This window comes from Micromys minutus (assembly GCF_963924665.1).
Source record: "Micromys minutus genome assembly, chromosome: 9".
Classification (NCBI taxonomy): Eukaryota; Metazoa; Chordata; class Mammalia; order Rodentia; family Muridae; genus Micromys; species Micromys minutus.
Window position 1 is genome coordinate 5,944,822 of NC_137978.1, and position 25,539 is coordinate 5,970,360.

At 47.2% G+C, this 25,539-nt stretch overlaps 1 protein-coding gene across 1 annotated transcript in view; it reads right to left on the reverse strand.

The window, feature by feature from the left end:
* The window catches only part of ROR1 (receptor tyrosine kinase like orphan receptor 1), a gene marked incomplete at both ends in the record, with an annotated part of 349,065 nt that extends 325,239 nt beyond the window's left edge, over positions 1 to 23,826 (reverse strand). The window contains one exon of the mRNA XM_080921318.1: positions 23,736 to 23,826. Coding sequence (XP_080777444.1) covers positions 23,736 to 23,826 — 91 coding nt within the window. The remainder of the gene's footprint in view (positions 1 to 23,735) is intronic.
* Between the last annotated feature and the right edge of the window lie 1,713 nt (positions 23,827 to 25,539).

The window sequence follows — 25,539 nt, forward strand, 5'->3', positions numbered from 1 at the left end:
CACTGTCACAGACTATCTCTCCCATGTTCAACACTGAGCAACTCATGCTTGTAAGTCAACCCCTCTTATCTGTCTCTACAGTGTCCCCTGATTTTTGGCCTGGCTGCCTGCCCATCTCCTGAGCCAAGGAAAGAAAAATATTCACAATCCTGTCTTCATTACAAGGGGAAATGTTGGCCTCTGCTTTTAATTAAGCATTTGATACTGATTTTCTTCTTTGACCATAAAAGATATCCAACTGCATACTTTCTAAATGAGCCATACAGATCTAATAAACAATGTCTTTCCAGTCAAAGGCAGCTCCCACTGCCTCCCTTGTCTGCCATAAAAAGTTGATCCTTTCAATATCCATTGATTGGACAAATATTTAGTGAATGCCTCTTTTTCTTCAGGGGCTCAACATGTTGAGCACCGAGATTATAAAGGCAAATTAAACCCCAATCCTTCCCTAACCAATATGAAAAAAGGAAAGAAAAAAAAAAAAAAAACAGTCAAGAGACTGGCTATTCAAAAACACAAACACAAAAACAAAGAACAGATGAAAGAACCAGCAATTGGTTGGTTTGGGGGTTTTTTTATTTTGTTTTGTTTTGTTTTCTGTTTCTTTTGTTTTGTTTTGTTTTTGTCTCTGATTCAATGCAAAACCATAATCCATTTCTAACTTGAAGAAGAGAAAAGGTATGAACGTAAGGAAAACAGCAAACTGTCTCCTATTCCTGAAACCTCTTGTGGTAGTAGCTAAAGCCCTGTACTGTCCATCAGGCACTGTGCTGTGAACATCAGTGATGACACAGAGAACCCTCCGATGCCTTTAGGATCAAGGCAATGAAGCATTCAAAGCAAGGAGCACAGGCCAGGAGGATGGCTCCGTTGGAGCTAACCTCTAACCAGTAAGCCTGGCAACCTGAGCTCACTTTTGGAACCTACACAGTGGGAGGGGATACCCTTAGACTTCTCTACACTCTACACATGCACACACAACAACAGAAAATAAATGTGGAAAAGCAAATAAAATAAATGAGCCTGGTGTGGTAGTACACAACTTTAACTTTGAGGCCAGCCCGGTCTACATTACAAGTTCTACAGCAATCGGGGCTGCATAGTAACACTGCCTCCATAAACTTTAAACCACAACCAGTATCATAGAAAGGTTTTAAACCCTAGTGAGAGAAGCCCATATAGACCATGGCTACATCATAGAGAGCTTCTTCTTCCATAGCTGTGAATGTGGAGCCCTGCCAGAGTTTGGCTCTTGAATGTCCCCTAAAATAGTATGTGCTTAGTGGCCCTGGCGTGAGTGGCACCGCTGGGCAGATGGGGACCTTTAGAATCCATGGGAAGGGCTTGGTTCACTGAGGGTGTGCCCTCAAAGAGGACTGTGGGGTGCTGGCCCTTTTCCTGCTCGCGCTCTTACGCTTCTGGGTCATGAAATGAGCTTTCCTTCCACATACTCCATGCTATGCTACTGTCCACAAAGCATCATGGCTGACCTGGCAGACTGGAATCTCTTCAGCTATGATCCAAACTAAATATTCTCTCTTTCGAAGTTCATTGTCTCAAGTACATTCCTTGTGGTGACAGAGAGCTGACAAATACACCATCAAAGGATTTTACGAGAAAAGGAAAAGATGTGTCGGAAGCTGTATGCATGACAACTCTAAACTAAGAAAGGCCACTGGCAATGTCTGTAGGCGGGAAGGCAGGTACAAGATAAAATGAGGCCTGTCATTGGACGAGAAGGAAGGATGGGTGGACACAAAGTTTTAGAAAGAGAGGAGAGAGAGCAAGAGAAAAAAAGGCTGGAAGCGGCTCGAAGGCAGATGTGAGCATTCCTCTCTGCATGTCTGCATAGATACAGGTTCTTAGAGATACTTTATAAGGGATGGATGCATACAGAATGATTTGTTCTGTCTAGATGGGAAAATTATATCATCTCAATTGGAGCAGAGTCTATTGTGTGGTGTTTTCCTTCAAGTGGCAACTTATTGAGTTCAAGAGCAGGTGCAGTCATGGGATGCACCAAGCCCACCATGGAATTGGGGTGTGTGGGCTAGTGTGGTAACAACCTGCCAAGGAACTTGTAAGTGGGAGCATCGTGGCAAGGTGCCATGTTGGAATGGCTCACAGACCACCTGGGTCAGAGAGCCGAGGCCAGCGTGTAGCTGCTGAAATAAATGATTGATAGTTCCATATAGCCCCATGCTATATAGCATGGAGTGACCAATCAACATTACTCCTGGGGCTTTCCTGTCTTTATCTCTATTTTTCCTATCAGTATTTGCTGGAAGAGTAAAATCTGTGTCTCTGCGTACTGGGAGAATGGCTCTGAAAAGCTGTTCTTTCATTAGAGTAAACTGCCTGCCTTAGTCAAGAAGAGTGGTAAACCCAGAGGCTTGCCCAAATGCTACTCAGCTCAATAAGAACACAAGAAGGGCTCACTCAGATCCCAGGAAGACAAACTTGGTATCTGACCCCAAATCCACGCCGAGGTTGTTCTGAGTACAACAGGCTCTTCTGAATCATGACCTCAAAGTTCATCTGCATCAACAACACCCTCCACTCCCGCCACCTGGCCCTTCACGCCTCTCATTCGTCACCCTTACCTCGAGGAGGCCCTGACATGCCTGGCTATTGCTCTCATGCATAGAAACAGTAAACATGCGTTTTCTCCTATGCACCATCTATTGTCGGTTTATCCCAGAGATTCAGCCAGAAAGCCTAAAGATGGCAAATCTCAAACCTCTCCTACTTTCCAGGGGCTCTGCTCATCTCTTTTTAGAGATGAGATTAAGAAACATGAAGTCCATGAGTCTAAGTAACATGTTCTCGATGGTGGAGCTGAGAGAGGCAGAGAAGTCACTGTGAGGCCCCCGGAGAGTCTGCAACTAGGAGGGGTCTTCTGTATTCACACCTTTCATGAAAACCTGTGCCTGCTTTCTCACAGTTATTTACAGGTAGCTTGTTATGGGGCAGTAAGAAAGCAAAACACAGTGTGCTGAGGACCTACTCTGTGCTGGATGGAAAGACGACACTGAGAGAGATCCATGAACTGTCTGTAAGCTCATGACCACCTGATAGATCAGAAAACCATCCCGTTCTCCTACAGCACACAGTGGTCAGTCACAACCAGTCTGACATAAGCCTGTGAGCAGACACCCTACAGGGTCACCAGGCTAAGTCTCCTCTTCCCTGCCAGGGACTCCTGCTTCTGTTTATGGGTAATTCTGACTCCATTAGCTTTACTCTTATAAAGTAAAAATGGAAGGTTCTTTATTCAAAATAGTAGTGGAATCCCCAAACAGCAATGTAGATTGTCCTGAAGCTGTTTGTATTTTAATGTTAATTCCACTTCCCCAAGAAGGGCTGCCTAGTTATATGACTCCAACTGAACCTTCCCATTTTAATTAGTAAAATAAAGGAAAGCCAGTGACTGGGCGGGGCGAGGGAGGTGGAGAGGTCTGAGAGGTCTGAGGAGGTCAGAGGACAGAGGGTGAAGGTCATGGCAACATGGAGTTTCCCAAGGACCAGCTAGACCCAGGTGATATTGATTGACATTAAACAGCTATGAACATTAAGGATTTTATAGGTCTAGTATCTCATATAGAAGGGCAGTTTGTATCTTTGTCTATTTGATTCAGTCTTGTTGTGTAGAGGGTTTGTGGATTGAGAGTTGAACATATAAACCTGTATGAAAAGCTATTGGGCTGTAGAGTTGTATTTCTGTGGGATTTGGGGGTAGAGTGTTGGCTGGGACTGAGTGCCAGAGGTCCGTATCAGGGTCGGGCCTGAGGAGTGAGACCTCAAGGCAGATAGAGAGATAAACCGATTTTTTATTTTTTAATACTTACTGCAACACAGCAACAGCGGACCATTGAACCAATAGCCGACCTAAGACTGGGGGGATCAGTGCCCATTCTTAAAGGCAACCCTGGTTTTAGCCCAAGTTCCCACTTGTCTGGTGGGAAATGCCTCCCTCTTTCTTGTTTAAGAGACCCGGTGGCAAGAAGACAACTTTCAGGCTCAAGAGTATGAACATGTGGAATATGAAAGTTGAAGCTGTCTCAAGGGACCCCAGTTTCCACTGCACAGTTTCCAGACATCAGGGGAGTGTGGCTCAGTGGGTGGAACCTGATGATCTCTGCTCTGAAAAGACACCCTTTCCATAGAAAGGAGAGAGGAAGAGAAGGCAACAGCCACCCCTCTTCAAAACAAAACTGCCACCTAAGCCTGATGTGCAAACCTTAGTATAAAAGATAAACAGTGACAGACAAGTGAATCTCAGGGCCGGATAATTGCCACTGACTATGCAGTCAAACTCTTCTCACAGATGGGGCTCCTCACAGTAACTGGGGGTACAATGCTAGCAAGCCTTCTACAGAAGGGCTTCTTGCACTCAGCAAGAAACGGAGCCAAACTTCAGGTGGAAGGAGCCAAGACAAAATCAAATCCAACACTGACCTTGGCCTAGTACTGTCCCCTCAGTCAGCCGGATGTGCTGACCCGTCCACACAAAGCTCCTGGGGACCTTTCTAAACCAGACTCTGCCCCAGTAGACCTACAGAGGAGTCAGCAACTGCTCTCCTCCAGGTTGCAAGGTAGCACCTCCTTCCTTGGCCTCCTGAGCTTGCCCGCCCACTGCTCTGTTGACAAGAACTTGAGGATCAGAGAAGGCATGCATTTTGCCTGCCCAGAGTCTCACAACTAGCTAGAGGTAAGAATAGGTGATAATCGAGAGCCTGCTGATCTCCTGCCCAATTTGCTCCCTGCTATGTTCTTCTCCCTCCAAAGGGAGACATAAACAAAAATTAATTCCATATTTAAAATTTTTCTTCCCAATTAAAAATAATACCATATACATACACAACCACAGACATGCACATAAAAATCACACAAGGAGAAGACAGGCTAAATGTTAGGCTCTCCTGCACTTTCCAGCACAGATTTTTTACAAAAATAATAATACTCAAAAATAAAACAGGGTAATCTGATCACAAATAACATTTTTTAAATCTAAATAAAGACAGTTTTCTGGTCAGTCACTTCACATCTTCAAAACTTTGAGTACTTCTGTTTGCCCTAAAGGCACTTCCTAAATTAAGAATTAATTTGGGCAGACAAAATGAGCTGTCATTCGAAACCAATATTGAGAGGAGATCAGGGTCAGCAGGGTATGTCACACTCCTGAATACCCTTTGTGCTTGCCCACTGGGCCTGTGAAGTGTCTGAAGGGTGGTACTCTGGACTCTCAGTTTGGAACAGGATTCAAAGCCTCCTCATTCTTGCCATTTGGAAACCACAAAGGGCTTTGGCGGCTTGGAACTATATTTTCAGTCTTGAGAGTTCAAGAGAGCTCACTCCATAAAATGCCTCTCCTCAGGCCCACAGCTGCTCTGGCCCCACCATCTATCCACCGCTGAGCTACAAGCCTTCCAGGTTGTCGACAGGACCTTCCTTTTAAAGGATCACAAACCACACAGTATGAGGAAGAGGCAGCTGCTCAGCCTCCTGTCCCGGTCTACTATTAGATCCAGCAGGTTAAACATAATGCTTCTAATGTGTACCTCACATCCAGGACTCTAAAGAATGGACAGTTAACAAGAGGCCAAAGCGCATTTGTCCCCTTCCTGAGGAAGCCAGCACAACTCAGAGGCCAGAGAGCCCTCTCAGCTAGTTGGCATCTTAACAAGATACTAGCTGCTAGACAGATAGATGATAGATAATAGATAGCTAGATAGATAGCTAGATAGATAGATAGATTGATTGATAGATGATAGATAGATTGATAGATATATATATTGATAGCTGATAGATAGATAGATAGATAGATAGATAGATAGACAAATAGATGATAGATGGATAGACAGACAGACAGACAGACAGACACTCTGGGTCAGTTATAGACAAGGATATGCAGGCCTAGGTGTGGGTCTATTACTAATGGCACAGAGATAGGTTGAAAGTCCTTCAGGCCTTGACAAGCACCCCTTAGCATTCCGGCTTCCCTATAGTATCTAGCTGACAGGACACAGCCAGCCACACCCCTGAGAAAAGGAAGTTGGTTTCTCTGTGGCTAGAGTGTTAGAGGCCAGAAAGCCAGTTCCTGAGAAACTGACTATTTAGTCTAGGCTGACCTTGAGCCCATGGTCTCTCTCCATCATACTGGGGTGACAGATTGGAGCTACTGTTCCCTCGACAGCAGGTTGGCAGTCTCCAGTGTTCTCTAGGAATTATCTCCTTCCATCCAGAGGTAGTAATGCACAGATGGCCAATTTGTGTGGGTGGGGAAAGTTCAAGGCTCTGCTTTGCTCATTTGTTTGTTTGTTTACAAGGCCTGAGGCAGTTGAATGGGCTCAGCGGGTACCAGCATCAGTACCATGACGTCAGCCAGATAACTTTGGCCCCCAAGATGATGAGAGGGATGAAGCCTTTCTTGAGAGTGAATAGGGTACTGTTTCAGAGTACCCAGTTACTACCCCTGCCTGCCTACAGCAGGGCGGCTCTGCCCAACCCTAGGTGCAGGAAACTGAACCCAGATTCGGTACAGAGAGCAGCTTCCAAGGACATGGAGCACAGGCCCTGGCAGGATGCTATCCAGTCCCAGCAGGAAAATTGCAGCCTAGTAAAGATGCATCTTACCTTGAGAGGCTCTGAGACGTGAGGCAAAGTACACACAGGATGGCGCCACCCTCAGATACAGTGTCAACTGGACAGCCATGCGTGCCACTCATTAGCAACTGAGGCATCTGCTGCCTCTGTGGACTCTTTGAAGGCTCTAGGAGGCATCAGCAAACATTCAGACGTAAACCTGAATCCTGCACCTCCCAATGGCAGTCCTGGGGCAGAGGAAGCACCAGACTGACATCCTTAGAACCTGGATCCTTGGGTTCCCAGAACCTAGCTTTGTATGTGGCATCTAGTTATGGAATGGGCCGTTTGGTACCCTGCAACAAATGCAGAGGTTTTAAAGGGAGCAGGGGGTGGGGAAACATTTGACTTTCCTTGACACCCGAGGTGAGCACAACAGGAAACTGGAGAAAGATTCCTGAGAGCATGGGCTTGAAAGAGGTTGGAGTTCTAGAACATCCAAGGATTTCCTTGGAATTGCAAGAGTCCTGGGGAAGAGCTTTCCCTCACAGGTCTACCTTTCACAAGGATGCTTCCAGTTCAGCCGGACACTGTGCTGAACTCAGCCACAGAGACATCAGTAGGAAATGAAGCTCTGGGCTGATAAGTGATGTGAACGTGCCAGTAGTAGTCAGCTGACACTCTCACGGTGCCATGAAGTCTGCAATGCCTTTACCGGGGATTTTTGTGTACTAGACAAGGTTTTAAAACTCAGTAAACAGAGGTATTGCATATCTGCCCAGGGTTACACAGCACATGAGTGCCAGGCGAGGCCTATGCAGAGTTCTTTTTCTTTTCCTCTGTGCAGGGCTGCCTCATTTAGCATTCACAGACTGCTCCCTCTGCCCATCTGCTTGACTTTTTGCTGAGGCACTCTCCACTTCTTCATCTGTAAAATGGGTATAATGATAGGCCCTACTCAACTACATTCTTTCATTTTACTTTATGAGTTATGTGTATTTTGCCTACATATATGTTTATGTGCTATGTGCATGTCTGCTGCCCACAGAGCCCAGGAAAGGGCCATCAGCCCCTGGAATTGAAGTTATAGACAGGCATAAGGTGCCACATAGATACTGGGAATTGAACCCAGGTCCTTTGGAAGAACAGCCAGTGCTCTTAACCACTGAGCCATCTCCCCAACCTAACAGTGTTGTGAAGACAGACACATGAATAACAATGGGCTCATAACAGGCAGTTATTTAAATGTAACTATTGCCCTCAGGAGCAGGTGCTGCTGGACCATGAACTGAGAACACACTCCACTTCAAGGCCTGACACAGACCATCCCATGCTTCAGCCAGTCCTCTGCTTCCGACCCTTTAGCTAGAAGCCTTCCTGACCACACAATGTGATAATGCCCTGTGACGTGCACAGACCCATTTGCTCTACTCTCCTCTCCTTGGCACTTGATATTTTGTGAAGAATGTGTATTTATTTTCACACACACAGACTCACACACACTCACACACACATACACACTCACTCACACAGACTCACACAGACTCACACACACATATTCACATATACACATTCACATACACACTCACACATACTCACATGCACTCTCTCTCACACACACACACTCACATACACACACATACTCATGCACACACACTCACACACACACACATTCACATACACACTCACACACACTCACATGCACTCTCTCACACATACACTCACATCCACACATACTCACGCACACACACACTCACACACTCACACATTCACATACACACTCACACATACACACACACTCACACACACATTCACACACTCACACACATAGACACACACACACATTCACACACACACACAGACTCACACACACACACACTCACACACTCATACACATCCACTCACATACACACCCACACACATTCACACACTCACACACACACTCATACACACTCACACACACTCACACTCACACACACTCACATACACTCACATACACTCACACACATGAGGCACCATTGCTCCGTCACAACTCTTCTCTCAGTAGCTAGAGCAATGCCTGTCTTATCAGTGTGTATTGAGAGACTGAAGAACAGGTGAATCCTCTTACCAAGGGACAAAGATAAAACGTTACCTGCTCCCTAAACTTTCATCTCCAGTAAGCCTCTTACTCTCCCATAATAATCTTTGTGTTATAATTCCCTCTGAAGAAACAGAGAAACGGAGTCGGCTCACCCTCCAAGACCACCAGAAAGAACAGAGTGGCTCAGTGGGGAATCAGCTGCTAGAGTTAGGCCCAGAACCCCTTCCGTGTGCGCCCAACAGTAACACTGCTGCCGTGGCTCTGACTTGTTTGGGAACTGGTGGCTTATAGAGCTTGACCTGGAAAATCACTATGTCTTAGGCAAACCTCAGGCAGAGCAGGCAGCAGATGATCTCATGTGCTTTTACCAACATTATGCTTGGTGCCTAGGGAGCTGTGCTGGGAGCTTCTCTGAGGCACACTTTCTCCAGCACAGCCTCCCCTAAGGAGGTCCTTCCTCCTACTGCGCCCCCTCCATACTGCCAAGTACCTACACCCTGCTCTGTTGCACCCAGCACCTCTCTCATACTCCTGACAAGGTCAGACTCAGAGATGTTGGCTAAAGGTCTGTGGCCCTAGCCGTCTTGGTGCAGCTGCTGGGCAAATGTCACCCTAACCACAGCAAAAATCTCCAACAGTCTAAGCCCATCAAGGACCCAACAGAAGCTTGCAGGATCTTAGAGCAACGGTCCCATTGTAGTCACATGCAGAGTGATGTGCATGTGTCACTGCCTTTTCCTCCACTGACTGTCCAGGATCCCGCCCGGGATGGCAAGATGTCCCTCCATAATTAGAGTAATTAATGTAATCCCTACAGACATTCTCAGAGCTGATCTCGCAGGTGATTGGGCTGTTTGTCATGTTAACAATTAACGCCCACCATCACAATGGACTTCTTTCAAAATTCCTGAAGGGAAGGAGAACAGCAATGGATCCCTGGGCTCCATGACTTCTCTGTGGAGAGTGCGCCACAGCACAAGTGGAAAAAGTCGAGGAAATGAGAGATTTAGGGAGATTTGTCAACGGTTGTCAACCCAACAGATTCCCAAGTCCCCCTTCCCTTCTGCATTTGCACCAACTAGCCAGTCATGCCAGACTGCAGAGTCAAGCTCCAACAAACAAGATGACATGTGCAAGCATTTGTGTCAGTGATAATGACAGAGGCCATTTTGATCAGCTGTGCTCACTACTAAGTATGGTTAATGTAGCCTTTTTGCAAGAAGTCTTGATGGATTACCTTCACTTTATTCATGTATTCCCCTTATGACACCAAGACTGTTCTTTTCCTGACAAAAAAGTCTGAGACAGAAAATATGAATTGTTGCCAATCAAAAACAAAACGGGGCTAACTTACAAAGTAAAACCCAGAGTTGGAAAATGTTTCCCATCATGAGAGAGCAGTTACCCATGGCTCCCCTGCAGAGGCCGCCGTAGACTTAACTTGGTCTAAGTTGGAGTTCTCTACGTTTGAAAAAGGTGTACTTGAGGCCTTCAATTAGGGAAGCTGGGATCTCCCCATCTCTATGGTACAAAGAGGCCAGTGAAAGCCAGTAGAGCCCATGCAATCAGCTACCCAGCATGCACCGGTTGGGGAGACCCAGAAGCAGACTCCATCCCAATGAGCATACAGTGGTGACAGAGGGACTCGTGGGACCACTGCAAGTGAACACTTACTGACAGCTTACGTCATGCAATCGTGTAATTACATCACGATGAGTGGAAGCAAGGACCCAGCCTAGCTGTGTGTAGAGTCAAGAAGGTGGAACCTGAGCACTGAGTGAAGAGTGTGACTGATTCTCTTGGGAGAGCACAGCTCAGGGAGACACCATGTGTAAGAGGCCCCAGTGGGATCTGGAAAGGGAAGGCAGGCAGCCAGAGATGGGCCCTCCAGGTCACATGACAAAATCGTTGATATCTGTGGTGGTGCCCATCCTCTTACCCCACTGTATTTTAAGCAGACTGTCTGGTCTTTGCTCCCTGGTGCACCTTCCTTCCAGGCACCAGCAGCCCTTTCCTCGGCTCCCTTTTGCAAGGTTTGCACAGACATGGCATTTTGACTTGTATCTTCATAAAGGCTCAGAATTAGTCCTTGTCTCCAGAAGTGCTCAAGCCCAAGAGCAGAATTTGCTGGCCCTGCCTGCTCAGGAAGCAAAGGAAACCTGTCCATACCACAGTACACCCTGCAATGGTCTAAAGATGGCTTCCTCCCCACCCTCAACACTGAAACCTGCCACTATGTGAGGCTTTTGGAACTCGCTAGAGGGTCACTAAGGATTGATAGTCTTCTCCAGGACTGCCTCCTGCTTTGTCCCTCCCACCTGTCCTTCTGCTGTTCTAACATAGTGTTCAAGCACTTACTTGGTCTTGGGTTCCAGCTTCCAGAACCGGATGCTAAATAAACTGCTCCATAACTTATTCCACCTCGGGTTTTCTGTCAGTCACAGAAGAAGCTACTCTAAGCTCCACCTCCACGAGAATTCTTTCTCCTTTGCCCAGAAAATGCACTGCCTTTTTATGGTACATAATTACAACCGATGCAGTATACTCTCAACATGGAACTAGCAATCTCGCCTTGAGTAAAACAGACCAGTGGTTAAATGTAATGGAGTAAGACAGTCCTTGACACAAAGAAGTGGGTAGAGCATAAAGCACTGGATAGGATCCTGGGAAAGCTCTTCACATGCCTGAGCTTCACGTCCTTTCAGGAATACAGGCACAACCTCCTTCCATACATGCATAAGACCAGCAGAAGTAGTCTCTACATGGTGGGGTTCTTTTGATTACACAGTTCTACACTGGTTTTTAATTGCTCTATATAAATTTCCACTGGAAACAACAACAACAACAACAAACTCTCCAAGTTAAAGAGTAACAATAACACTTTATTTGGGGTGAGGACCGGCAAGGTAAATGTCTGCCTAGCAGGACACAGTGACGATGAGTATCACTCTGTCAGAGACCTTCTGGGAAGGAAAGAAAATGGAGCACAGGGCAGCCTTTCCTGCCCCTCCCTGAGCAAGGCCCATTACTTGGTTAATTTGTTCCTACATATTGCCTGCTTTCTCTGGGCACAGATGTACCCAAGAGCAACCCTCAGCTTCCCTACCCAAGAAAGCCTGTCCCTAAATCCTAAGTGAATCTGTGACTCTCCCTTGTAGTTGGGCTTAGGTGGTTGAGGGCTAGATTGCGAACACATCACAATAAACGAGAGGAGTTTCCCTGGTGAGTAGATGAAGAACAATTTCCAGGACAGAGTGGGGGCAGGAATGGGGTTAGGGCAATCATTCTAGAAAAACAAAAAGAAACACTATGAAATGCAAAATTCAGACCTAACAACATGGGTTTGTCAGTAAAGGTGTCTGCCATTAAATTCAACAAGACTTGGATCCCCAGGACCCATAGTGGAGAGAGAGAAAGTACTCCCCATTCCTAGAGGTTCACACCACCACATAAAAATAAATAAAATGTAACATTTTCTTGAAAATGAACCACAAATGATTTTCAGAGCATGAAGCTCATAGCAGTTGCTCAATAAACAACTATGACTCATACTGGGAAGAGTTGAGCCTCTTCCTAGGGTGTTGAGCCACTTCTGAGCGAAAGGGACCCGTGTGGTGAGTGTGGCAGAGGTAAGAGCTTGGGGCAGATGCTTACTGTGGACACACTGAAAGCTGGCGTGTAAGCAGGAGCTCGGTGAGAAGGGACAGGAGCCACGGGCGCTGATAGGTGGCATGCTCTGGGGTGGACATTCTGAAAGGCTGCAAAGACCAGGAAGAACCCCCGAACAAAGGCCAGCCTTTGTCTTCTGAGACCATTTTGGCTGAATCAATTTTGCTTCCTTAACAAAACAAAACAAACAAACAAACAAACAAAAAAAACCAGCAAACTTCCCATCTGGGAAGATACTGCCATACATTTCATAGCATTCACTTTGGTTGTTAAACAAATATTTAACCAAGCGGAAGCTGAGGCGACCTGGCAGTTTACACAGGAGGTATCACTCGGCAGGTGAAGGAACATACTCCCTCCTCCCTCACCTCTGCACACCAATGTCCCGGCTTGCACAGCCAGACCGATGGCTGTACTAGTTCTGAGACCACTACAACACGCATCCCACGTTAGCCAAAGAACTCTCTAAACGTAAGTCATTAGGCAAAGGTGCAGGCGTGCTCGTAAACATTTCGACTGACCTACCTAGAGCTTTAACACCAACCTAGCCCTGGGCTGGGATATCATCTAGTGGACTGGTCCTTAGGAAATCAATCTACAGCTTGTGGAAGGAGGGATGCTTTCTAACCTGTGCCTGGAACTTTCTTCCAGGAAGGGAGACCAGTGTGTTTTCCCTGGACCTCTCTACCCACGCTCTCCTTCTTGCAGGAACATGTACAACTATCCTGGACCTAGGTGTAAGTGTGGGTAGAGTGAACTACTGAGCATGCTCAGTTCCTCTCTCACGTCCCTGATGGGATACTACTTATCAAGTATACACGGAAAGACCCCATCATCAGCCCTGCCTAGTGAAGCTTACCCAGCCACGGGAAATTCTTCATCCCTTGGCTTAGAGCCACCAGATGGGGTGTGCAGAGCAGAATGGTCACAATAAAGAAAAGAGACAATCACCACCACGAATTCCACAAAGCCTGCTGCTGCCGGGTCACAGCCACACACAAGCTGATGTTGAACAGGTAAGTTCCCAGACGGCAGCCCCTCTGAACAGTCACCAGGGTAAGCACTGACTCCCTGGGGTCTGCACTTGGAGCCAGGTCTTTCCTTCATCATAACGAAGGTGCACATGGGAAGAAGGAAAAGCACCACTCCACTCCCCTCCAGGGGATGGAAACATCACATAAGCAAAGCAGCCCAGGGCTGGAGTGAAATCCAAGCGGTGGGGATAGCATCGCTCGCTCATGTGGAGAAAGCGTACAACAGGCTGTTTTCATTCCTCTGGTCTAATCCCATCCGGAAACAGTGTCGATTTCCCGTGAAGAACAGATAAGAGCCTTTCAAGAATGTCTTGGATTTGACGCAACAAGGTCTATTTTTGCCTCCATCCGTGTCCTTGAGAAATGCAAATATAATTATAATCTAAGACTTGCAGACCTAAGAGTGTCCCTCCAAGAACTGTATCACACACGCAAGCCTAACTAGGTCTGCGCCTAGACATTTGTCCATCTGTCCTGTGAAAACCTCAGAGACCGTGGCTGAACTACCAGCTGCATTGAGAACCCCTAGGAAAGTCCTTGCTTTGAAGTGAGTTCTCCCAGTCTCTGTGTTCAGGAACGTTCTTAGGTTACAGGAATGCCAGCTCCAACCCACACCTACAAATCCTTCCAGACTGTTTCTTACAATGACGGCTGATTTGAGGGGTCGTGTTGATGGGACAAGTGAGAATCGGGCAAATTTGCTTGCTGGATCAACAACTGTGAAACCTGTCATGTAGGAGAGGCATGCATTATAAACACAAGCAATCCTTCAGAGCCAAACGTCCCATGGGATTTAAGGAGAAGGTCTATATTTCAGACCCTGCCACCTACAGCGTGACCTTGGGTAAGCTGCCTACCTTACTTGCCTGGCTTAAAAACAGAGGACCAGAGAGAGACAGGGGAGGGGGGACTATTTTCTTAGATTAGTTGGAAAATTAAAGTTAATATTACATATGAAATAATTCCTTAAGCTCCAATGCTTTATTCAAATCAAGAGATTTAATTATAATTATTTGCACTCAGCTATTTGGCTAGGATCTTACGTAGAATTTTAATCACTAAGTAGAGTCTGAGGGGAGGGGAAAGCAGAGCTATACTGGCATCATGGTTAAGAACAAAGCCTCAGCTTCCAGATATCCAAGTTCAGGTCCCAACTCTTGCTTGATTTGCTATAGACACACAAGACAGTCTTTGTGCCTCAGTCTCCTTATGTAGAAAATAACAATTCTATGGAAAATAACACTCTAATTCAACGAGAGCAACAAATCACTGCTTTTAGAAGAGGGTTCCCTGAAAACCATACAAGTTAAAACACTAGCAGAACCGAGAGGTCTGAGGTGCAGCTCACTAGGAGAGTACGTGGTAAGAGGCTCAAGGCTCCGAGTTCTATCCATAACAGCAAAAAAAGGCCCCACAGATACTTGCATTCTGGATGTGCAGACTATTACAGCTCGTCCCTGCTGGGATTTCATCAAGCAGGCAAATGGGACTAATGCTTAGCGCCTGCACTGCAAAACTATCCACTGCAGGAGAGGCACAGAGAAGGCACCCTCGGCAGAAGGAAGGAAATGGTTACACGAGTAAAACCCTGTTTCTCTCTTCCGTCTCTGCTTCCAGGTACCTGGTGCCACTCAAAGCTTTCTCTTCCCTCACTGGTGCCCAGAGGACATCTTCACTCCATGGCTAATCCCCATCTATGAACCCAGAACAGCTCTGAATGAGTCCAGCAGAGCAGAGCAGCCAGCCGCAGGACCATGTCCGACACTGCTCCTCCTCTTACATCTCTTCCCCTTCCATCCTCTAGACCACACACAAACACACGCACATAAGCACATACACACGCACACACGCACGCACACACTTGCGCTCTCACAGCATGGCCCACATCCTCCCCAAGGGCCTCTCCCTTCTTGGGGTGCTGTATTTCCTCACTGCTAATCCTATACTTAGTGGCTGTGTAATTATGCCACAGTGGTCTGTTTTATTGCCCCTAAAAGTGAACTACCCCAAAGCCAATCACAATTCTTCTAGATCTTCCATAGTGGTGAGCACCCCAGGAACTGCCATGAGTAAGTCAGGAAGAAGTTTAATTTATAGAAAGATTCTCCAAGTTCCATAGGAGATAATCAAACCAAAACTAGGTTGCGTCTTATATTCTATCTAAAATGCTGGTCCTCAAGTTAATCTTGAGACATGCTGTGGTTTATACCAGTTGGTTACATACAATCATCTTAGTAGCTATAGCTGGAAAATCCTAATCTGAGCCTTAACAATAAATGCTTGTTTCTGGTTTACATAAATCCAAGAAGGTGTGGACCAGCAGGTGGCTTCAGCCACAGAGCAGTAATGAAGGGAAGCTCCCAGGTTCCTTCCATCAGGTAGCATCTCCAACACATAACTTCTCAAGTAACCATAGCAACCTGCCTAGGAAGGTCTTAATGAATCTTGCAAGTGGCTCTGTGTCCTCCCAATCTCATCCCATTGGCTTGTATTTAGTGACGTGGCTTTGCTTAACTAGGAGAGAGCTGTAAGTGACATGTTTCAAGAAGAGATGACAACAGACTTTCTGGTCGGCTAGCAAGCATTGTGACAGATCTCCAGTGGAACTACCAATATTCAGCTCACAGTAACAGCAACCAGTATAGTTAGTGAAGGAAGGAAGGAAGCAGAATGTGCTGACCAGAGACCTTAGAATACTACAGCTCATGGTCGCTGACTCACTGGAGCACCATACCTGAGTGGTTGGTCTCCTCCTTCAATCCAAAGCCCAGATTTGGGGGTGGAGGGAAAGATGCCAGAGAAATTATCTTGAATTATCTTGACGTCTGCCTGCCCTTCAATGTGGGGGAGCACAACCACTTTCTACATCCAGATAACATCAAAAACGGATGCCATGGAAGAAGAACACAGGGCTTTAAGAGCAGACAAAATCCTGCCCAGCTCTCTTGCTGGCTAAACAAACACTTAATATCTATGTAGAACTGCAGTACACATTTTCCACAGTCCGTTCAGAGGGTTCCCAATCTGCCTGAGAAGGAGCCAGTGTCCTCTCTGCCCTTCACCCTCCAACTTCCTGGGAATTCATGCCTCCTAGCCCTGCGTGCTTCTGTGGCATTTTCCCACAGCCCTTAGAATTCTCCCGTTAGACCGATGTTTGGTGTTTGGAGATAACAGGTCTGCCCTCTACCACAATTACCCACACCTCAAAGATTGTCACATGGAAACAGGATACATGTGGCAATCAAATCCAAAATCCCTATTTAATAATCATATGAGGGTGGCTATGTCACCAGCCTCTGAGTCCGAGTGTCCTTTGTCTGTAAACAGACTTGAAAAGTTCAACCATCGAAGTCTTGCTGCGAAGAATAATCCAGGGCACACAGTGAATGTTCAAGATGCTTAGGACTTCCCTCCTCCCTCTCTCCCTAAAGCAGGGACAATGCTTTACTTCGCTGAGACTGCACCTCACATATAATAATTATATAACAAACAAGAGTTGAATGCACTGGACAAAAGTCTTTCCTGTTGAAAAACAAACTTTACCTCGTCTTTAGAACTTCCTTTACCACCCCTCCCCCACCCCCAGTACATCATTACTCTTCTTTCTTGGCAGGAACATTCTTTCAGTACTCAGAATCTTTAAATGGCCACCAGAGCCAAATATCAGGGGGTAGTTGTTCTTCTCCAAAGGTTCTGGGGGGTGGGAGGAAGCCTTTGTTTTAAAAGCACTGTGGAATCTTCTCCTATGGGGATCTCAGCACTGGCCTAAGCCCAGCTCAGATCCGGCCTCCACATGGTCTCTGTAAAACCAAGCACTTCAGACCCTCAGAAGAGCCCATGAGTGCTGCTCCAAGATTCTCCGTTGCTTCTTCCCAATAGCAGCCCCTGACCGGGTGCCCAGCTTTCTGCTTTCTCTAGAAAGCCCACGTCCGGATGGCAGCCAACAGATTCCCTCTTCCGTGGCACCTTCAAGTGCTTTCCACTCACGTGTCCTTTAATTCTCACAAACAACCCACAGACTGGATCTTGTTTAATCCCTGCATCACAGACAAGGAAATTATCAGATGGTAATAAATTGGTTAGCGATTTGCCCAGAAATGTTCCCAAAGGCTCATGAACAGCCAGTCCCCAGCTTACGATGCTACTTTGAAAGCTGTGCTCCAGAGGAGCCTGGCTGATGTATGGTCCTGGGATAAGCCTTTGATTCCTGGTTGGTCACAGTATGAACAGCCTCTCCTCCTCAAGATCCTACCACCATGGACAGAGCTGTCCAACCCACCACCTTCTCCATAACAGAATGAAATCTTTCTGATTTCCTTCTTTAAACTGTCTCTTTAAGGCATTTGGTCACAACAGCACAAGTGAGGTTAACATATAGCCAAGTAGCAGAAGTGAACCGCACTCTGCTGGGTTCAAATCTCATTCTACCTCCGCTATGCCTTGCTGCCTCTAAAATCGCTATCAAAGGCCATTCTGTATGTACACACTTGACAAAATAAACAGTCTACACCGATTGATCTTCTAGGCTACTCTTTTTTGGGGGGTGGGGTTCTATGGAAAAGTGAGGGAGAATGTACAGAGGCCAAACATTATAAGGTCTGACTTATCAGTGTTTAATAACATTTCTGGATCAAAACTCTGCAGAACCTTATTTATGGACAGACAGTTACTATGAAGCAGGGCGTTTTTATACAACCTTTTCATCTGAGGATGTTGTAGCCTTCTGCTGCCTTTCTGTTAGTGAGAGATGGGGTGTGAAATTTACTAGGTCTGCCAAGATTATCCCATTAAATTATCTGCCCTCTTCGAGTAACTCACTCAAGGGCAACAGTCTGAGCCATGGGACCCGTGGATGTCCTTGCCTGGGTGTCCTGTGGGCTGTGGGGGGGCAGGGAAAGGAGTGCGGGGTGGGACATCCCCATGACATCACATCCATCGAGATTCATTGCCTTACCAAAATAAAGTGGGATGCCACAATTATCCCATTCCTAAACAAACTGAAAACCCCAACCAAGCTCACTGCAACAAAGAGCGAGCCTTTTTCCTGCTGTTTATTTTTATTTTGTATTCGTTAGCTTTTGAGATATTCCTGGCATGCAAGCCAGGCTCCATGGAACAAGCAGCTGCGTTTAGTTAAAGATTTTCGAAGCACTCCGCTCTCCCTTCCCCCTTCAATGCCATAGAACTTTCTCAAGTCCTAGAAGACTGTTCCCTTCTCCCCCTCATGCATGTCCAGGGGCCCATCTCTCCTGTCACAGCTCAGGGAATCAGTGAAGGCATCTCTGCTTGAGAAAGAGCCTAGAAGAGTCAAATTTTTCCCAGCTATAGCTGGACCTGCCTGGATCTGCTCCTCACTGAGATCCTGAGCTGGCAACCAGTTCTCCTAGAGAGCAGTCTAATAAATCAGCCCTCCTCCACCTCTATCGGTAATGCACCAAAACGCAAACGCACATACACTCCAGCAAAAGACATCTCAGAGCTAGCTGGAAGGAACTACCGGACACACTCCTCAAACCACATCAAAGTGGCATTACTAAACTGCAAAAATGCAATTCTTTTAGACCAAGAGGCCTGGACCATTCCGAGCATTTTCAGTCTGTGTCTAAGGGAACAGCAAGTGGAGGCAGTACAGCACTGTAGGAATGACCGAATTGAGTATTTCCTATCACCTCTTATATCCTCTGCCCTTAAAAACCTAAAGATGCACCACCTCGGAATCGCAGTGGATGTGATGTCATGGGGATGTCCCGCCCCGCACTCCTTTCCCTGCCCCCCACATCCCACAGGACACCCAGGCAAGGACATCCACGGGTCCCATGGCTCAGACTGTTGCCCTTGAGTGAGTTACTGGAAGAGGGCAGATAACTTAATGGGATAATCTTGGAAGATCTAGTAAGATATGAAAAGAAAGCGGGAACCAGGAGGGAGCATACAGTCCTACTGAGACCAACTCTCAGGGCTCACAAACCCAGCAAAGCCACTCCCTGGCCATGTGACCTTGAGGAAGCAGCTTAGCGCCCCCTGGCCTAACCAGACCCATGCACACGATGAGCTGGTTATACTGTCATCTTCACACGGTAGTTGTGAGAGTCCTGGGAGCTAATACTGAGGAAGGCTTTAAACAGCAACTAACCCATTAAACAGATTGTACTAAGTATCTGTTAAATAAATCACAGCACCTTAGAATGCTTAGCTTCAAGAGGTGCATACTTAGCTGAGGTCACAAGACCTTACTCATCTGCTTCTCCCAGGCCCGAAAACCAGCCCATCTACCAGGAGGGAACATGGGGCACGAGAGAAACTCCACAGAGTAGCGGATCTGGGCTGTGGTCAAGAACCTACCATCAACAAACACTCTATGCCTTTTAATCTTTTAATGAAGACATCTCAGTGCCCAGGCATCTCCCTTACTACAAGTCAGTGGTGTAGCTGGTCTTTGATACCGCGTGGATTCTCTTTTCCTACTGTTTATGTCCTTGGTTTCACCCCTCACAAGAATAGGAGAGAGGAATTAGGAAAATCCCTGAATCTATTTTTCCGTTTTGCTTCTTCTTTGACCACAGCTCCTACCAAACTGTAACCACCTCCCGAAATGACTAACCATCTACAAACTCTCAGGACCCTTGTATTTATACACCCTCTGAAATGTTCTCAGAATTCCAGACATCACAGAAATCACAGAAATTATCTGCAGCTGGCAAAATCACATTTCTGCTAGAGCACGAGGCAAATCACGGTCAGCTGCTACAGTCCGAAGAGGCCCCGAAGCCCTACTCCGGGAACACATTCTTATAATATTTCTGTGTGTGTGTGTGTTTTTTTTTTTTAAGAAACTAAAATTCCAAAATTGTCACTACACAGTGTCCCCTATCTTTTCAGTGTTGCCATTTCCTGGAAAAATCTGATTATAGTACAAGCCTATGTCTATTAACCTACATGTGGACTTTTGTTTATTATTTCTGGAATGTTGAACATCCTGAATTTCCTGCATCCTTAGTTAATTCCTCAGTTGATTTCTAGGATGGGGGCTCTCCTTTAGTACTTGACACTCATAGATTTATTTGAGTCTTATAAAACTCGGGCTTAGGAAACATAATCGCCATGCCTACGATATGGAAGGGAGGATTCAAATCCAGGCCGGCCAAATGCCAAAGCCTGAGTTACAGCCATTAAGCTTGGCTCTCGGGTTCCTCTGATACTACCCTTTTTACTAGGAGATGGGAAATGAATAATCTCTGATCACTGGGCTGTGCTTTTAACTAAGTGAAGGAAATATCCATACTCTTTTACATATAACCAAAAAGGTTCTCTCTCCTCCCCTCACTCAGCAAAACTGTGGCCACCTTAATATGTTTGCACAAATTCATAGCCTATTTCTCTTCAAATAGACATTTACATCAGCATGCATAGGATTTAAAAGTATCGGTTCTCCATACTATGCTCTATACCTTCTTAAAAAAATATTTAAAGTGATGTAGGTGCTTGTCATCAAACTACAGACAAAATGTTCCTATGGAAGCAAGTGACATGCATTTAGAAACATTTTAAAAGTCTAATTTACAGCCTATTTTCACATGCAGGAGACAGAGAATAAAACAGATCAAAGCTGAGTTGTTGAAAGAACTCTTGGTCTTAGGAGGTGTCTCAGCCAAGAGCTGTGCCTGCCCTGTGACCGGGAGAAGCTCTGACAGAAGGGGGGCTGCTCACATAAGCCCAGGCCTAGACAAGCACAGCCAGCCGACCGGGACAGACGGTCTCCAGTGGAGTGAGAGAACATGTCTCCCAAAGCAAGGCAGAGACTGATTAAAGAAGACACTCAGCACTGACCTCAGGCTCCATAGGAACGCCCACACGTGCTCACGCATGTGCACATAGTCACAGAAACACAAACATACATTCCCTGCACCACACACTCACACCAAGGTAAAATAAAATAACCCCCAATATCCCAGCCATCTGAGGAGCAAAGCAGCCTAGTTTGTTTTCCACTAAAGTAAATCACAAGTAGACCCTGCCAGAGACAATCAGACCATACACCCTCCACCTATCCTGCCTCAGGGTGCTGCCTCTAGCCATCAAGGATTTTTCAAGCACCCTTAATAAAAGCTGAAGCTGGCTGATGAGGCCCCTCAGTGAATTCACCAGCAAATCTGGCAGACTCATGGTCCTCAGAAGGCTCCTATACTAAATGAAGTAGGGAGGGACACCTACTGAAACAGCAATTGGAGACTTAGAAAATGACAGCTGAGTCTTGGGACACCTCCCTCTGGCTTTTAGCAGCCAAACCACAGAATGAGCACAATTCTGAGAAAGGCTCAGGTAGGTTCCAACAGTCTGGAGCTCTTGGGAGCAGTAATGAGTGTTTATACCTTTTACAGAAGTTCCCCTTTGGGCAGGTAGGAGGTACTGGGAGGGTCAACAACTAGTGGGCTGGAAACTATGTACATAAAGGCTTTCTCCTCCCTGCCAATCAAACAGAAAGGTGATGGGAGACATACTGATCCATTTTTAATTTTTTGACAACTTAATAAATAAAATATATCTCTTCTTAAGCTGATGCCCTGAGCCACTGACAGGTTACCTTAGGAACCTCAGGCCAGAACAGAAATCAAGAATTACACAAATGGAAAAGGATTTAAGAGATGGTAAAATACCAATGGGTTTGAATTCATTATTAGAATATAGAACAGGAAAGAGAGAGAACTTTGGGTAGCTACTGACAACAGTATTGTTTTACATTCACAAGTTCATTGTGTGGTGGCTTTTTTAAGACAGATGATCAAAAAAGGTGAACATCCCTATGTCCCACCTCATCCCATCCCAATCAGCAAAATCTGTGACCTCAGAGTCAAGGGCTGATGAAAAGTTAAGACAAAGCGAAGGGAAAAAAAATAGAATTCATCAAGGCCCCAGGCCATCATCACCCAGACCTCTCTGACACAGGACAGCCATGCGGCCCATTTTCTACTCTCCACCAGGTGTAGTGACCGAGAGCCAGATGTTTGGCATCCCCAAGCAAAACATCCACAGAGCAAATTGTTTACATTTCATCAGGGTTTCCCCCTTAAGATAGGGCACCCCTGCTGCTGTGCATCTTAATGTCAATTAGAAATTGTATTCACCCCCCACGGAGCTTCTAGATTAGCACCACCACACTTCAGAACTCAGTTGGGTGAGCGCTGCCCCCCTCCCCCAGAGTCACCTCCAGGAGATCAAAATCTGCACCCAGCTTCCTTGCTGAGAGCTTTGTGCCAAGAAAGTTGCCCCTAACTTTTAGTAGAAACGAATTCAGCAGTCAATCCGGGGATGGCTCTTCTCCCCAGCTGTTCAGACTCTTCCCTAACTGGTTCTCAGATGAATAAAACAGGAGGGACCTATTTATCTAGAGAGGCTAGGGGCTGGAAGTGGGGGCGGGAAGGGTCCAGGAGCTCCAACACCCCCTTAAGGGATGCATGTTAAAAGTGAGGCCCAAGACCCCAGAGGCTTTAATCAACTTTCCCCCTCCAGCTTCCAGAGAATGAATTGGTTGTCTCCACAGGCGCAGCGGGCTCTTCCCCCTCATTGTGTGCAGGCTAAGACCCAGCGAGGATCCAAGCTTCCCGCAGGGAACTAAGGCGCACTGGCAGTCGGAGGAGGCTTTTTCTAACTGTTGCGATTGTCTCTGGAGATGACTAAAATCAATTATGCGTTAGATGACCCTCCCTTCTCCCACCTTGAAACACACACACACACACACACACACACACACACACACACACGTGCACACCCGGAGTCCAGAGTACTCTGGAGCAGCAGGCCGCCTGTGACTGAATACTTTGCACGTACTGGCAGCAGCAGAGCAAAGGATTTGGTCTGCAGGATGACCCTCTAGAGGGCAGGAGGCTCCGAACACCAAGCACTGAAGACGCAAGGCCAAGGGAGTACTGGGAGTACCGGGCTTTTGTTTGTACGGGTTCGGGAGCCGCCTGGGCTCTGTCCGAGGCACCACTGAAAATGCCATTCCCTTCGGGACAGAGAAGTAGATAAACTGGACCCTAGTTGGGGTGCGCTAGGAATCCTGAGAGAGATGAGCGAAGAAGCGGCATCACCCCCAAGACACACACACACACACACACACACACACACACACACACCACCTCCAAAGTCCTTCAGCACTTCCTGTCAGCACTGACAACCGCAGCTGGATGTCTGGGACTAGTCCCCCTGAGCACCCCAGCCCGCAGCCGAGCTTCAGGGCGAGTCCTGGATGGCCTTCCACCGGCGGCCCATGCAGGCGGCGGCCGAATGCCCAGCTTCAGGACGCGCTCGCCCGGCACCCGGCTCCGCGGGGGGGACGACGGGACCCGGGAGCGGGCGCCGCTTACCTTGGGCGGCAGCCCCGCGTGCGGCCAGCAGCAGCGCGGCCAGCAGCGCCAGCGGTGGCGGGCGGGTCCCGCGGCGGCGCGGCCGGTGCATTCCTCCTCTCGTGGCGGTGCTGGCGGCTCCCCGGCGGCGCGCAGAACATCCACGGGTTCTCCCAGTGCTCCTGGCCACCTCGTCCTGCCCACTGGCGCTCGCAGGACACCGGGGGGGCCTTTGCAAAACTCTTTGTCCCTCTGACCTGCTCCCTCGCCTCCGCTCGGCCGCCCCGGACCGGGAGCGTGGCTCCTCCCGGTCCTCCGCAGCAGCGGTGCCTCGGCCCGCGGTTCAGTTCCAGGCTCTCGGCGTCGCTCTAGCGCACCGTTCGTCTCCGCCTCCGACTCCAGAAGAGCGTGCCCAGTGCCTGGGGCTGAGGTCTCCGGGCTCACTCTGCCGCGGCTCCTCCAGCTTGAGATTTCTCTTCTCACCCAACTTGTCACTTTCCACCAACTCCACAAACCAGCGCCCCAGACCGGACCAATGGCAGAAGCGGGCCCAGGCCGGGGTCCCAGCGCCCTCTGCTGCCACCTCCTGGACCCGCATCTTCCAAGGCATCCCAGAAAGCAGCTACAGCACCTCCTGTAAACCCATCATCCCACTCCCCACCCCCCAACTTACACTCCCCACTCGCTGGGGACTAGTCACTAATGTTGATGGGACCCTTGAGACATTTTGATGGAGAAGGACTCGGAGGCGGGGTGGGAGGCTTCCAGTGCAATGTGTGACTGGATGAGTTAGAAAGCCCAGATTTTAACTGTCTTTCTCTGCCACTGCCTTCGGTGAGGAAACATGTACAGATATTATACACTGCCCTGTTTAATTTCTTCTTTCCCAAGAGTTGCTTAAGGGTAAGTCCAGATACAAGTGACTCATGTGTCTTCTTGTTTTTAATCTCTGGGTTCACTACATTTACATCATGATCTGCTTATTTTAGGACATTAATGAAAGATTCCTCTGGGTCATTTATTGTCACTGTCCCCTGGTCTCCTGAAAGTTGTTTCTCTGCCTTCCAAATATGAACATAGAATAATACTTAAGTTTGGTTTTTTTATAGAAAAATTTGGTTTTTATATTTTTATGGGTAGCTACTCTGTCTCTTTACATAATGTGTATTTTTCTTGTTAAGCAAGTCTGTAACCTCCAACTCACATTGTTTTTATTCTTTTCTCCTGGTTTGCCTTTATTAATTTTGTAATTCATAAATGCTCTTAGAGGTTCCCGGCCAAGAGCATCCTGGGTCATATAAAGTGAGCGCCCAATACATGCCAGGGTGCCTTGGGTTCCAAGGAGTAAGGACTCACATCAGTACTGTCCTCCAGAACCCAAAGATGCTCAGAACTTTTCCATGGTCACCTGGCTCCCCTCTAAGTGTCTTCTGCTTGCCTGGTGCATTACATACACTGAGACATGAGGCAGTTTTAAGTTGGTGTACAGAGACAGAGTCTAGCATGGCTGTCCTCTGAGAGGCTCCACCCAGCAGCTGACTCAGACAGATGCAGACACCCACAGCCAAACAGTGGATGGAGCTTGGGGACACTTATGGAGGAATCAGAGGAAGGATGGCAGCCCTTAAGGGGACAGGAGCTCCACAGGAAGGCCAACAGAACCAACCCTGGAGCTCTCAGATTGAACCACCAAGCAAAGCGCATACACGGGCTGGACCTAGGCTTCCCCACACCTATAGCACGTGTGTGGCTTTGTGTGGGTCGAGAACAACTAGAAAGGACTATCCCAAAGGCTGTTGCCTGTACATGGGACATGTTCTAGCTG